At 39.1% G+C, this 16165-nt stretch overlaps 1 protein-coding gene across 2 annotated transcripts in view; it reads left to right on the top strand.

The window, feature by feature from the left end:
* Positions 1-16165, top strand: part of trappc9 (trafficking protein particle complex subunit 9) — a 285840-nt gene that overhangs the window by 55796 nt on the left and 213879 nt on the right. For both annotated transcript variants that reach the window (XM_022194077.2, XM_022194076.2), the window contains 3 exons: positions 846-972; positions 1120-1252; positions 6299-6462. In XM_022194077.2, the coding sequence (XP_022049769.2) occupies positions 846-972; positions 1120-1252; positions 6299-6462 (424 nt within the window). The remainder of the gene's footprint in view (positions 1-845; positions 973-1119; positions 1253-6298; positions 6463-16165) is intronic.

The raw sequence follows: 16165 nt of genomic DNA, 5'->3' as shown, positions 1-16165 counted from the left end.
TCCTGTAAAAAATACTGTCTTCTCCAAATTATCCCAATTTATTTGGATTTCAGACAGGCCAAGAAACCGCCTGATCATGAAGTCCACCTTGACCTAAGCCTTGATTATCCATCTGTATTTTCAGATCTTAGTAATTACTTGGTACATGTGTCATCCTAACGAATAAAAATGATGGCAGAGCTGCAAACTCTCTAGTTGTAATAAACCACAATTGTCCTTTAGGCAATTCTTTTATGTAACTGGCATTTGAGTTGATTTAAATTCCCTTCAGACACTTTCATTTAGGGGCTCAAAATTACCTTTTGAATAACCAACGCAAGACTTTGTAATGCATAAAAAGAACTGGCACATGATATTCTGGCCTTTGTAATACCCAGTGGAAATGTGGAATGCTATATTTGAAACCTTTCTGATCTGTTTTCCTTCTGTGTTGTGATCTAGAGGACTTAGTTTCAATAGCCTTTCTGACACATGTGGCTCAAGTGGTGGTTTCTCACGGAGAATAATTTGCTTCAATGGAACTGACCATCCCATGCTGACAGAGATTTGATCTTCAGGGCATCATGGGTAGATTAAGATGATGGATCGCATGAAAGGGTTCAAAAGATACGTCACACTGAGTCAGACAGCTGTGCTCCATTTTTCAAAGGGAGAACAAATGGAAACTCTGTTAGCGTGGCATGCAGAAAGTGTCAAAATATGTGAGATCTGATTATTTTTGTGGAGGTTTTGCGCTTGATTTTTATGAGCTTTGACATCGCAGCATTGTCTGTTAAGTTTCTGACGAAAGTTTGGTTTTACACCAGCAGTATATGTTCCTCATTCCTATTCTGTGCTGTATTCAGGGTTTGCTGACCTCTGGAGTGGAGTTTGAATCTCTGCCTGCTGCGCTGTCCCTGCCTGCCGAGTCTGGACTCTACCCCGTTACTCTGGTCGGTGTCCCACGTACAGCTGGAAACATCACCGTCAACGGTCAGTCCAGCTTCAAACCTATTCCATTGCACAGATGTTGCACATAGTAATGAACTGGTCAAAGCAGATGTTTTCATTCTAAAATTGTGCTTTAAAAAGTTCCATTCACTGATCTAAGCAGTCTGACTGTTGTCCATTTGACCCCAGGTTACCACACGTCAGTGTTTGGTGTGACCAGTGATTGCCTGCTGGAAGGCCTGATGGGAGTGAAGACTGGCGGTTGTCTGGTGGAGGTCATCCCCTCTCTTCCTCGCATCCAGCTCAGCACATCTCTACCACGGTCAGATTTTATTTGTTCTATAGAGTAGTCACATCTATCTGTATTACACCAGCAGACATTGTTCCCACTATGATGGCCGTTTTTCGCAAATAGCCAATTTATACAGGATCTTGTGTTGCTGCTATGAGGGTAATGTGAGGGGTCTCAGTAGGTCAGAAGTAAGCACCTGGTTAGAAATTTTGTGTCATCATGGATGACAAGAGCTTTATTGTCCAAATGGAAAAGCACAGAGTTGTCTGATTTTTAGACCCAGGTCCACAAAAACAACAAGGAAAGCACTCCACCAACGCTGTTTGTTCCCCCACATGGAATTGTCAGAAATGAAGTGTTTTTTTCAGAAATGCAGCATTTGTTTATTAGTTGATTATCAGAAATCACGGCACCATAGAATGAGGCCTTTTAATATAGATGTACCCACAAACAAAATGACCTTGCGATGAGCACAGGCATGTGTACGTTATGTATGGAGACTGGATTGCGTGACCAACATGTAGCGGGCGGCGGGAATTGATGGGACTTGTGGCATTTTAAGACTGAACAAATGATAAAATTAGACATATAAATCAAATTTAGGAGCCATGGGTGTTTAACAAACGGTATACCTACACATGAGCTGACAATCACGCTGCCTGTACAGGACTACATGTGCTCCTTAACCGTATAGATCCCCAAACTTTGCATTTCTTTTGCTCCAGTCAAATTTTTGCTCACTGTGGGCCTGTTTTGCTGATATCTCGCTCCTCTGTATACCGTTTTTGATCCACGCTGCATTTATTTGATTGATCAAGTATGTCTGTTTTCTTGATGTCTCCTTTCTGCTCTGCAGTTCACTTTAGAAGTACCTGAATTTTTGTCATTTGACTGTTGTTCATAGCTTAGTTGATGACTTGACTTGTGCTGAGGATCTCAGAATATCTTTTTCACAGGACATGAGGGAATATGGTTTATTTTTCAGAAATTTTGGACTGAAACATGTAGAACAAGAAAAGCACTTATGAAGCACAGTGCTCCGTCAAGGCTGCTCAGTCAATGTATGATTGCCGACGGATAAGTCCAGATAAATGGTGTAATTTTGGCAGTTTTTAAAAAGAAAACATGCCTTTCCAACTCCACGGTGGGTTCTGGACTTCAGAGGGTTAATTTAACATCGAAGGTGCCCACATTGCTTTTGATGGATGAACAAAACCAGATGAGTTGGCAGTTGCAACACGTTTTGCATTGTGTTTTGTGAGCATATTAAATTACCATTTTAGCTTCAATCTGGTCTTCAGCACGTGAAATGTGTTCTCGACAGTCAAAAACATTCTGCTGGTTAGCTATAAAAATATAAAAGGGCAGCGAGTCCTTCTCTGTTCACCCACGATTGATGTGAACACCCTCATACACCCTTAAAGCTGAAAGTCAGCACTTCAGCCTCGCAGTCATTGTTTCATTTCACATCCATTTTGCTGAAGCACAGAGCCAAAACAATGAAAAGTGTCACTATTACTCACAGACTGTGCTCTGCTTAGATGGTGTTGATACCCAAATGTGTGGCAATTAACAAATGGTTAAATTTTCAGTGCAGTTTTTACCCGAGTCTTACTCTGTGTGTTGGACAATCAACTTCCCAACATGTAACAATTTATGCACACCTCGCCTTTTTATTACATTACCTTATGAAATGTTTGATGTTGAAATATCTTTCAGGCTGAAAAGACATGGCTTTATTTGAAATAATAGTTATGCTATATACTATAACATTATATATTGTAATATTATAGTGAATACAGAAACTCCCTTATTGGCCCTTTATATAAACTAGCAATGCCAGGCTTACTTAAATATTCATGACCAGATTCTAACCTAACAGTCTTTCTAACATAAAAAAAAAAGGATTTCTAAAGATTATGAGTATGTGACACAGTGTTTCTCACTCAAAATGGAATGAAACCACAGTTATGGGAATCAGAATTTTGCCAGTGGCAAAACGTAATGACATTTTCAGAATGAATGATTAAATACAATAAATATTTAGAAAATTACTGTAGCTGACGCTGGTGATTAATGCTCATCATGACAGTTAGCACTACTATGTTCAACTGACGTTCACATTACAGCAGAAATTACGTGCAGCCAAATATTTTACATTTAACTCTGACACCGCCCACGGTCTTGGACTTTGTGTATAAAAATGTGCCAATAAAAACCTCAACAAAACTCAGTGAAAATTGCGACTGCGTTACTAAATACTGAGCTGTGAATATTTGTGGAGTGTTTTTTCTGATGTCAAGTAGCTGCAGTCTCAAAACATCAGAATAGCAGCTGAATTAGTTTTCATGTACGTCCTTTGAGGTGAGATGAAATTTTCGACGCAGCAAAAGCAGAAAACATGAGAGAAGTCATGAGGTAATTTACTCACAGAAAACAACAGGTAAAGCAGCCTGTTGGAGTGTTGTAAATCATTCTGACAGCAGAGCTGCTGCAAAATCCACTATTTAGGTCATGCCTGTAAGTACAACACATCAGTGGCTTTTGATGTGTAAAATCTTTTATTCTTTAGAGCTAGAAGAGTACTGTAGCAGACACATCAAGCAAATAGAATAAAAGTGTATGCGTGGTCTCCTGGGTGTTCTCGCAGGGTCCACAGGTAGACCTTCAGTTTTGACTTCAAAGCTCTAAGAGGTGTCTCACAGACTTCTTGCCTACAGCACAAAGCTACAGTACCTGTTGCTTCCCTTTTTTATTTACGTTACTACTGTAAAGTTTAACCATTAGCATTAATCTATCATTGCATTTTTTAAGATTGAGTGCATCTGTGCCTTCACTTTTAAGAACAAATGTAGTGTTTGCTTGCATGCAATCTATGTTTTGCTGGTTATTTGCAGCACCATTTAGATTGCTCAGTGTGTTGCTTTAAAAAAAAGATTTCCATCTTTATGATACAAGCATGTACTTCTTTCTGCTTTCAAGCTCAGGAAAAGATTATAGGTAGTTTGTTACTGATGGCTGGCTTCACAATTTTGACACAAGATAAAACTTTATTCATGTTGAAAAAAAGCAGTGCATAATAGAAAGGTATGATGCATTACTAAAAATATACATAAATATGCTGAAATAGGACTGGTATAAAATGGTGAGAAGTAATACTGGTGCTGACTCAGAGGTAGTAAAGTGATATTACACATGATAATGAAATTTTACACATGCAATTGAAATATTACACCTAAAAAATGAAATATTCCATTGAGATCTTGTACATGAAAATGAAATGCTACTCGTAATACTGAGACTGATATTGCACAAACTGTTGAGAAACATATTGCAATCAGAAAATGTAAATAACGAAGTTACATCTGTTGTGCCACATGTAAATTATGCACAGTCCCTCTCTTGGGTTTGCTTGACAGTATGTAAGGCGACGCTCTCCACGGTTTAAATATCGGGAGCTCGGGCTCAATTTATTCCTGAATAATACGGTCTTTCATAATGGTGTACATTCCTTTTTGCTTCAGTATTTGCGTTATTTGACAAAGAACAGACACTGGCAGCTTTTTAACCTCCTAAGACCCAAGCTTTGGTTTGTGTTTTAGTTTTTTTCTACTTACTTGGGATAAGGAGTAACCAATAAATATAATAACTGGATATTATCTAATATTGATTATTATGTTTATTACATTTACATTATATATATATATATATTACTAGATTTACATTGTTATTGTTATTATTATTAGTAGAAGCAGTAATATTAGCATTATTAGTAGTATTAACAATATGCCCCTTTTGGAAAAATAAATAAATAAAAAAACATGTCCACATATGTGGACAGCAGGTCTTGAGGTTAAAGCTCTGCAGCTGTAGCTCACTGGCTCAGGTGGGGCCAGAAACACAACAGCACACATGGTTTAAAGTTGCAGCACACAGTGAATGAGAAATTTATTGCTCATGATGGAATTCAGAGTGGATTCAGTTATTGCTATAGAAGCCTGTATGTTCTGTACTGTCTTAAGGATTTATTTCTATCATGACAAAGCGATGTTTTTGCGTTGCATTCACACAATGCATGCTGATTGAGTAATTTGTTAGTGCTGTGCATCCATAGACCATTCTTAAATAAGACTTGATGCCATTGTTAAGTAACCCTTTCCCCTTTATTTCAGCTAATCATTTTAAATTAAAGTCGCAACTTGGAACAATTCATCCATCCATTACCTGAATACTGCTTAAACCTCATTAGGGTTGCGGGGGGGGGGGGGGGGGGGGGGGGGGGGCTGGAGTCTATCCCAGCTTACTTAGGGTGAAGGCAGAGTGGACAGGTCATTAGTCTATCACAGGGCTACATATAGAGACAAACAATCACACTCATATTCACACCTATAGATTTAGAATCATCAATTAACATCAGCATTTTTTTGGACTGTGGAAAACCCACGCATGCACAGGGACAACATGCAAACTCCACGCAGAAAGATCCCAGAAATGCAGGGATGTGAACCGCAAATCTTCTCACTGCAAGATGACAGTGCCAACCACCTATCCACTGTGCAGCTCACCATAAAATAATAACAGTAGTTTACTGAACTCTTCAAGCTGCAAACATTCTTTTGGTGACTTGACAAAATAATGTTGATCGCTGCATCAACTTAATATTATAAATAAATTTCAACTCAAATATCTGCATTAGTTAACTTGAAACTCACTTTTATATCAATGTAAGTTATTGAAATTGGCAGGACGTGAACAGGGAATCCTCTAGCTGCAAGGTGACGATGCTAACCACCATTCACTGTGCAGCCCCACTAGGAACAATGCAAACTAAAAATTCTGCAGTTTAGGGTATAATTTACGCAATATGTCCAAAGCAAGGATTGAATTATCGTATCAATGGTTTTAAAAGTTAAAGCCATCCTCCTGTGTGATAACTCATGAGGTAATACTCTATCATGTTTGAGATCTGTTGCGCAGTGAATACTTAACTATTGATTTATATCACAAATCAAATTGCAATATTGCCCCAATTCCACTTGTTAACAATGTCTTTACATTGTTCATTTGCTCTCACAGGTCAGCTCACACAGCTCAGCCCATGTCCAAAGAAGAACTGTCCAGCACTGTGTCCGTTCAGCTTTTCAACGGCGAGACGCAGGAGCTGACCATCACCCTGGAAAACATTGGATCTGAGGACATCGAGACTCTGGAACTCACCTCTAAGATCATCAGCACCAAAGGTGAGCGGCTCTATTAAGATGATTAAAGTCTGTTCTTTTTTTTCTTTTTATAAACATGGATTTCACAGTTTAATGACTAAATAAGCATAGAATTGTGTTGGTGCAGCAAAGCAAAGAAGAAATAATGGACAGTATGCGGATTAGCAATATATACAGATTTCAAACAGCGATGTGCAGAGTGTGTTTTATCAAGGCTGCTTTGGACGGGACAGCTTTTGATGTACTTCACCGCCCACTGAGTTTGTTCTCCAGCCTCTTGCAGTCCCCATGTCTGCAGTGCTACAGAGGTCACTACCCCGTTGTCTTTGGTTCTACATCTTTCATGCCCCTGTGGCTTTTCAGTCTGTGTTCCATCTCTTTGTTCAACACCTGCTCAGGTCCTCAGATCTCTGCAGTCCCCCTCGCCCCGGCTGTCTGTTTCTCCCTCTTGCTTTTTTGTCTTTGTCTGTGTGGATAAAAAAAAAAAGGTACATTTTTGGAACCTGTCCCCATAAAGTTCTGATAGCCTTATAAGTACAGATGGCACAATTGTTAGCACTGGAGTAATTCTTGGTTTCCTTTGCCTGTAGATGACGCACGTCGGCAGCTGAATACGTCACACAAAATCCCAGTAGAATTTGCTGTTGTGATTATGTTAACTGGGTTTGATTTCTGCTGCTTTACATCAGTGTTTCATGTCTTACGGATAGGGTGAAAAACGATAAATCACTGTTTTATTTTTATTTTTTAATGCTACCCTCAGACTGTTGTTAGAAGTGTAGCCTGGAGATGCAGAAAATACAGAACACGTATTCACTTAAAACTAAGAATGCATTCGTTCCTCTTTAGAATTCCAATAGATTCATTATTGTACTATTGAGATAGTACACTTCCTCTTCAATTAAGTTTCCCCATAGTGATTTACTTTTGGAGTTTGGGAGCTCTGCATCCCTCCAAATGTAGCTCCAAATGCTGAAAATTCCTATTTCCAAATATATTTCCAAGCACTCTTGACAGGTCTTAAGTATGGAGAGATATTACCATCTGTTGTGACAAAAAAAAAAACTTGTTTCAGTCTGGAATGCTGACACCAATACTAAATCTTCCAGAAGTAATAACTGGTATTTTTACGATAACATAATACACACTACCGTTCAGAAGTGTGGGGGTCACGTCAGCAATTTTATGGCTTCCATGAAAACTCACCCTTTTATTCATGTGCTAATGTAACTGCACAAGGGTTTTCTAATCATCAGTTAGCCTTTCAACACCATTAGCTAACACAATGTAGCATTAGAACACAGGAGTGATGGTTGCTGGAAATGTTCCTCTGTACCCCTATGGAGATACTCCATTAAAAATCAGCCGTTTCCAGCTACAATAGTCATTTACTACATTAACAATGACTGGACTGTATTTCTGATTCATTAAATGTTATTATTATCCCCCTCCTCCACGAAGTGGAAAAGGGGGATATAGGTTTGGCGTCCGTCCGAGATGAAGGGGACAGCTTTTCTCGGAAACTATTACAGCTAGGATTACGGAATTTACAGTGTAGCTTCACACCATGGACACCTTGATCAAGTTCGAAAATGAGACCTGTGCGATAATATTTAACAGAGTTATGGCCCTTGATCACTATTTTGGATATAGACTCATAGACATCACATGTGGCGGGGGATATTGATGACCATGTCATCTTGTTTTCATTGAAAAAAACACTTTGCTTTCAAAAATCAGGACATTTCTAAGTGACCCCAAACTGTGGAACGGTAATGTTTGCATTTGCAAAGGACCTCGTGAATGTAGCTAATACACTAATGCAATATATTTCACCATTTCTATGATCAGATTCCACTTGAAATCTCTGTAGAGCTACATTGTCTCACAGTCCATGTTCAGGACGCCAGACTAACTTTTTTTTTTTAACAGCTTTTTCTTTTAGGTGCATCAGGACATGAATTATTTGTACCCACATTTTTCACAGTGCCTTTTGGTGCTGAATAATACATTATAAGGGTTACATTCTCTGTCAGTTCCCACACACACGGTAGTAATTTTGCAACACATTATGTAAATGATTGTCAGCGAATAAAGGTGCAGATAAGTCTTGTGTGTATTTAACCTGTTCTTTTTAATTAAGGGTAATCTTGGGACTCAAAAAAGATTAGTCAAGGTAGTTCGATAGTCAAAGGTAGCTTGTTTGGTTTGATTAAAAGCAGTGGTAAATTCTATTGTCATTTCTGACTCCTCACTGCTTCGGTTTGCTGCTGCTTGGTGCTGAAATGCTTGAGGAAGCGGGGCTGCTCTGATGGCCATTTACTTGTCGCAACACAGCACGAGTTTCATGGAGACAAAGGGCTTTTTTTTTTATAAAATGGTTGGATTTGGAATATCAGTGCTCCAGCAGCAACAGCTCTGTTCCTAGCTATGATTCCGTTGCACTCTCTCCGCAATAAATGCAAAGCAAAATGTTGGCTGTTTAATGGCATCTCAGAGTTTCCCACGGGTTGAGAATTTACTTGTGGTGGTTGGTGGCTTGGCGTGACTGATGTGCATGCAGAGACGCATACAGTGTAACCTAGGCTGTTTTCTGACGCTACAATTTACTGACATTCCCTAAACTCCTCACATACATCAGGATATTCTAGTCAGGCAGCTGGGCACAGAGAAGCATTCTTGTCTCCACTCAGTTTCCACAGTGCACTCAAACAGGCGTGAAACCAAAGATTACTTTCAAAATTAAATAAGGCATTAAAACGAAGTGATTTTTTTGGCTGCCCAAAGACATACACAGACAATGAAATGCAAGTAAAGTCTGTAGATGATGAATAGTTGTTTATAAAATCCGTATTTGCTTTGTATTCTTGTCAGAAACCTCTCTAAACATACCCAACTGGACCGTACAAGGAAAATAGCAATTCAACCTTTGGAAGGCAAAAAATTCAGGATAAAACCAAGACATAAACAAAGGTTTTGTATTTTTAACCACTTATACCTGTGGTCTCAGCAGGAATTTGATCACACACTGATGAGCAAAGTAGGAGAAGCGGGGAGCCGGTACATATTGAATTGATCTGACATTTCCAGAATGACCCCAGGGTTCTGTGATGATAGCCTACATGCTTCCTCTCTCCAAGGGTTAACGCTCACAGATCTATTCTTACCAGGCAGCTTCTGTCAGTCTTTCATGGCTCAATTGCACATTTCTATCACATTCTATGCATTTCTCTCACAAGTATGTCAAGGGTTTTTGTGTAGAGATAGAAAATCCTTTGATGGCCAACCCTGATGTAGAATTCATGACTCACTGACAGTGTGGTACGAGAAATGCTGTGCAAATGTGTTGTTGCTTGGGGACTTCTGAACAGAAGGCCAGTCCAGTGCTTGATTGAAGGTTGAAAAGAATTGGCTTGCCAATGTTAAATAGTACAAGACTAATTAGTATCGTCTGGAATTTGAAGACAGTCATCCAGTGACTAAGTATATACCTCTTCGAACCTTGCTGCTCCTCACCAACCCTGTTCCCTGCTGGCCGGACTCCAAGGAACAGTGTAGTCTCTCTAGTTAACGAGAGTTCTCTTTGAAACGGAACTGTTGTTGTGGTTGTTGGAAATGATTTAGTCTGCAAATATAGTTTTTCCTCCTAGGGATAGTTATTTTCAGAGTTGGATGAACAAGCAAAAAGAGCTGAATTCCTGAGACCTGAATTAGAAAAACACCATCTGTAGTTTCACTCAGACTTTTGACAGACAGCTTGAATGAATAAACTCAAACTCTTTACTTTGGAAAAACGTTGTCTAAAGACTTCACTCTAGCTACAACCATTTACTTTGTTTTGTCAATACAAACACAAGCATGAGGTGATCAAAATTGACTACTTGCAGGTAAGAAATAAACATGAAAAGCAATGAATGCAAAAAGCATTTTATGTTTTACCAAATGGGTATGCATTTCACAAACCGATTACCAACCCTCCACAATTTAATGGCAATAAAACATTTTTTAAAAAGGGAATTAAATCTTGTAGTTGTTAAAGCAAATAAGAATAGTGAAAAATGAGGTTTTTTCCCTTTCCTCTTTTTTACCCTGAGCTTTTGTTTTTCGTGGTTCCTCTGCATGGTTGGTTGAAGGCCAAATGTCAAAAGGTCGAAGTATAAAAGAGAGCAAAAAAGGAATTTACAGTTAAAGCAGATAAGACCTGCCAAAAGAGATACCACCAACAAAGCTCTTCTGCCACTTTATTGTTCAAACACCTTGTGAATTAATCATTATCATCCTTGACTCTTCTAAGCTCTCTTCTTCTATCTTTCAAGTGATTATCTTCTCCAGATTCAGGGTATAGCTTCTTCCTCATTTCTTTGTATTCCTCCAATTTCCATATTTTTCTTTTCCTTTAAGTCATTCTCTGTTGAAAGCAGGAATCGCAACAACACAGTGACCAGTAACACTTGTTCTTTTCTTTTTTGTATAATTTTTTTTAGCCCTTTTAACTCATAATTTAGCTATAATTAGTCCACACTGTCAGAGAAAAAAATGCAGTTAAGGCCAAAATTATTCATTACCATGCCACATTTAAATTTATACATTTCTAATTCGGCCATTAAGTTTCTTCTTGCTAGAAGAGATTTAACCAAGGAGCAAAAGATAGAAAGATATCCTGTTCAAGATGCTAACATTTTACTAAAACTGACCCAACCAAAATCAGTCTGCGCGAATGGGCAAAATTTATTACTGGACCGTGGACCAGTAACAGTAATTTTTTACTGGACCGAAACAGTTTTTACTGGACCGAATATTTTATGCATACCATACCATGGATTATGGTATGTAATACCATAATCCATGAAATAACCTACCATACTCTCATAGCAACAGCCAAATCTAACTCAGCATCCACCCTCTCTCATTATACACCTGGCAAATTACCATCTACATGCACTGTCACCGTCACTACACCCTCCCACACCATTCTACCATACCACCATCCACTTTTACCGTTGAATTACTCACCATACACGTCCAATTTGACCAGAAAAACAGCTCTCAGCTTTGTTTTGGCACTACTTTCACACGCTCCTGCAGAAACTTGAATTTGTACTCAGGGATGGGAATTTTCCGCCGATCCGCGGATTTCATTTCAAGTTTGAACACTTTATTGTCGCTGATACTCCCGCGAGATGGTAACGACGTTAACGATAGCTTGCTATCGACGTTAACAAGCTGTCGTTCGATTGTAAACGGCCCAGCAATTGGAAGTCGCTGCGCCGCCGCCGCTGCCGCACACATCCCCCCCCCCGTCAACGACTTTCCGCTGGAATCAGAACTTGCTGATCCCATCCCTGTGTACTTGTAACCGGAAATCACTCTGTGCGCGCCGGGAATCATGACGTGATCATGTGACATAACGTCATCATACAAAATTGCTTTCCCCCGATGTTGCATTATCCCTTGGTGATTCTCGGCGACTTTAGGGTGATTTACAGGAAAAAAAATTACACCGGACATGAGACCGGTAATGTAGTAAGTTTTACCGGACTTTTGGTACACAAATCGGATTTGACCGATGGTCCAACGTCATTGGCGCACACTGCAAAATTATTCACACCCCATGAAATTGTATTTGTGTGAAAATGCAGTTTCTTGACCATTTCAAACGGTCCTGGGAATTTATACCATGTTTTACAGCTTTCTGATACACTGTAAACTGAAAACAGCTGATGCTGTAGTTCTTTAGTCAGTTCTTTGTCAACTGCAAGTCATGGCTAAAACCAAAGGTAGCGAGCTTGATATTAGCGTTTGTCATTGTGGCTGCTCACAAGATGGAAGGCTGTTAAGTCATATCCAAGTGATTTCAAGTGTGACCTACCACAGTGTAAAACATCATCAATAAGTATGCTAAACAAAGATATAAATGCAGCATGTAACATTTCATTAAATTCTGACCATTCTTTGCAACATAGAGGAATAATTATTTATTATAACACTCGTCATCCCTACAACAGAATGGACGCCATGAAACAACAAAGTACGAGTTAACTGAAAACCATGTAGGTCAGATTAAGAGTGTGATCATAGACCAGAAATCACTTCAGTAATGAGTCACACATCTGTGGCCCATATAGTTAACCCTTTAAGCTTCAGTCAATTCCAGCCGTTTTCAGTACAAAAAATCACTAATATTCTATTTTTAAATTAAAAAAATGACGAAAAATACAGGGAATATTGGACGCACATCGCGAGGTGCATTTCCTTGAAAACGACCGATTCGTGGATTTTATGCCGACTTCAGGACATGTTTTGGACAAAATAGTTTACTGGCTTGTGTTGTCTGGATGTAAAAGGTTGGATTATGGCCGTTTTTTGTGGAATCTTTTTTTCTGTGTGTAATAATGAACCCGGAAATGTGAGTCGCGCTGTGTGCGTTGAAGCCGTGTATAGAGAACGCATGGATGAATATTTGTTTTTGTCGGACAAATGTGTTTTTCTCACCCGCTGTGGTAATCACATCTGAAAGTGGTTTATACCGGCGGATTCATGAGAATCTAAGCTTTCCATCGGCGTATAGTGTTTGTATAATCGCGTTTGCAGCCGTCGGACATTCTTCAAATTCCTATGCAAATTAGTAGGTGTACCGCCGGCGGTACACCTACTACGCACTGAAGCGTAAAGGGTTAATGAGGATGCTGCCACTAGTCAAAGGAGTGTTTGTGTACTGGTCATGTTATCTGCTCAATAACCTTTAAAGCCACATCTGACCAGGTCATCGATTAACTCAGTGGAGTTTGTCACTAGCTGACCAGCTGAATAACTTTTTGTTCACAATTGTGCCAAATATATTTAGAAAGCCCCAAGTGTACTGACAAGAATGACAGTGTTAGAATATCCGGGATTCACTACCAAGGCCATCATGAATCAGAGCAACTCTGGTAGCAACATATCGAGGCAGAAACTCCAGCAGACACTGAACATGGCTGGTCTCCATGGACACTAACTGGGGGGGATCTACTTCTCCAAGACTGTAACACACAAGCTCCTCTGGACATAGCAAAACGCTTTCGGTCATCAGTTCTGTGGTCAGATGAGATGAAAATAAAGTTATTTAGACACAAGAGCGTGACTTGTGTTCATTCAACCCCAAGAGCACCAATGTGATGCTTTGAGGGTGCTTTTTTTCTTTTTTTTTTTTTTTTTTTAGCTGATTTGGCCAGGCAGCCATGTCAAAGTAAACAGCCTCATGAGAAAAGAGGACTGCTTAAAGATTCTAGAGGAAAATATCAGGTAGTCTGAGGAAAAGCATGTCCTTGGCAGCACTGGACCTTCAAACAGGACAATAGTCTGAACACTACAGCCAACGCCACCAAAAAATGGTTAACAGGAAACGGAAACATTTGTAGTGACAGAGCAGGAGTCCCAACCTGAATCTCATGAAGGATCTGTAGAAGGACCTGTTGACCAGAGTGATGGCAAGGAAGCCTTTAGTCGCAGTGACCTAGAGATCATCACAGAAGAGGAGTGGTCTGGAATCCCAGTGGAGACATGTAGAAGGGTTGTTAATACCAGGACCCTTGTGACTCCCATGGTGGCCAATAAAGACTTGATTGATTGATTGATTACTAAAAAGGGCATCAATCATTTTGAACATAAAATTCTTAGTAAAAATGCCAAAAAAGGAACAGACATTAGTAGCAGTAGCATCTCTAGCACCATGTCTTGCTGTCTTTTGCCACTTGTCATTTCCAGCCAGAGGAAACCTTTTGATGAAATCTATATTCACTATAGATCAGTGTTTGACATGAGCATGAATAATTGATGGTTTCACTGTTAAAAGAAAGATATTTGCTTTCTGACTCTGCATATTTTATAATTTTACTTATTTTGGTACCTCCTCCCACTTAAACCAATGCTACATTTCTAATTTGTGACATTTCATTTTAATTACCTGTTTCAAAGCAAATATTAGCGGGCGCAATTATGTTGTCTGTTACCAAAAGGACATGCATACAAAAGCAGTATTTTCCGACACCTTACTTTGAGGAATAGAAACATGTCTTTCTCAAGCCCCTTTTTTTACCAGAGTAAGGCAGCCTTCTCAGATGAATCAAAGAAATGCCAGCTTTCTGTAATTCAGTCTGTAGGAGTGTTTGCTGTGGAGACATTACACTTGGTAGTGGAAATGCATTCATTTGTTATGCAGCCCTAAATGAACTTGATCTCTGTGTGGATATTGAAATATAAGTTAAACAACATTCTGTACTTACTATTATTAATTTCACTTCCTGTAGTATATTTTCGTTAATGTAGATAAGTGCTAGACATATCGATGAAATCAGATGCAATGCAGGTACAATACAGTAATCTCATTGAAAATGTTCTCCATTTTATTGTCTTCTTTGTGAGTTACCAGTTTAATGTATTGGCTATATGTATGCGTTAAAAGTTTAACATCAAAACAACTTTTTTCCTTGTGTCTCTGCTGTTGATGTCCTTGAGGATATTCAGCAGCAGCGTGTGGAAACTGCATTAATATTGTTATCAGTCCTGTCAGGATTGTTTCGGCGTTTTTGGATCCTACTAACTCGGCCTCTTATACACGTACAAAGCAATCTTAAAAATATTCCAATCCAAATATAATAACTATTGATGCATATTTGGCGTCTTCAGTGTCATTTGTGTATGCAAGTGTGAACAGGATGTTTAAAATCACTTTTTCTAAGTTGTTTTATTTGCCCTTGTTAAACTTATCTTTATATGCTGCCCTCCTCCCGTTTGTCTGCTTAGTAATATCTATTCTGAAAAAGAACAACATTGCCAGTAATATACATTATCAGCCTCACAAATTCTGTCAACTCATCTTCACTCTCACTCACTTGTTTTGTTAATGCATGCTTTATGAGTAGTTTCCGCACATATCCGGTTGTCCACTCATTATTCTATCTAATTGTAGCAAGATGGCCACCATCAAGACTACTTCCTTTTCAACACTGTTATTTCCTTGGGTGTGTTCTTGCAGCAGGCTTCATGACAGTACAAAGAAAGAATCTTTGTAGTCAATTAAGCACCACATCTAAGCTGAGAGACCTTTGAAGGCCATTTTAATGTCAGATCAGCTTCCGTCTGGAGTGTGTCCCTGGACTTCTTTTTAAAAATTTAATTTGGCTTTCACTTTGTTCCTACAGGCTGTCTGTGGCAGTGTTTGTTGTGAGAACTGTTTAAGCAGTTCTATTGATTGATGACATATACAAGATGCACTCTCACCAGAAAAATTGTTCCGTAAAATCACAAAATGTGTCTGCCCCATACAGTAGTAGCCATTGTTGTCGTGACCCATTTGTACAGATAAAAGTGTCTTAATAGATATAACCTGGGACTAAAGTGAACTGAGATTTTCTATGGCATGCAATCTGGCAATATGCATCATTTTCAAAAGTAAAGTGCTCCAAGCAGAGGTATTAATGATTAATCGTTCAACGATTAATTGTTGCTAATAAAGTGACTGATTAAAGGCCAAAACAAGAAAAGCATTCAGAGAGGGCAGTACTCCGCCAAGGCTGCTCATTCCTTTTTTCGTTTCCGATGAATGAAATCTTTAAAAAAATCAATGAATCCAGACTTTAAGCCGCATCCCTGCCAAGATCTAATCAATCGGTCCTTGTGTCATTTCCAGCCTTCCCTGAAACTTTAATCTAAATCCGTTAATCCGATTTTGAGTAATGTTGCTGAC

The sequence above is a fragment of the Acanthochromis polyacanthus genome, chromosome 11, assembly GCF_021347895.1.
Source record: "Acanthochromis polyacanthus isolate Apoly-LR-REF ecotype Palm Island chromosome 11, KAUST_Apoly_ChrSc, whole genome shotgun sequence".
NCBI lineage: Eukaryota > Metazoa > Chordata > Actinopteri > Pomacentridae > Acanthochromis > Acanthochromis polyacanthus.
The sequence above is the reverse complement of the archived record's forward strand: the minus strand, read 5'-3'. Positions and strand labels throughout refer to the sequence as shown.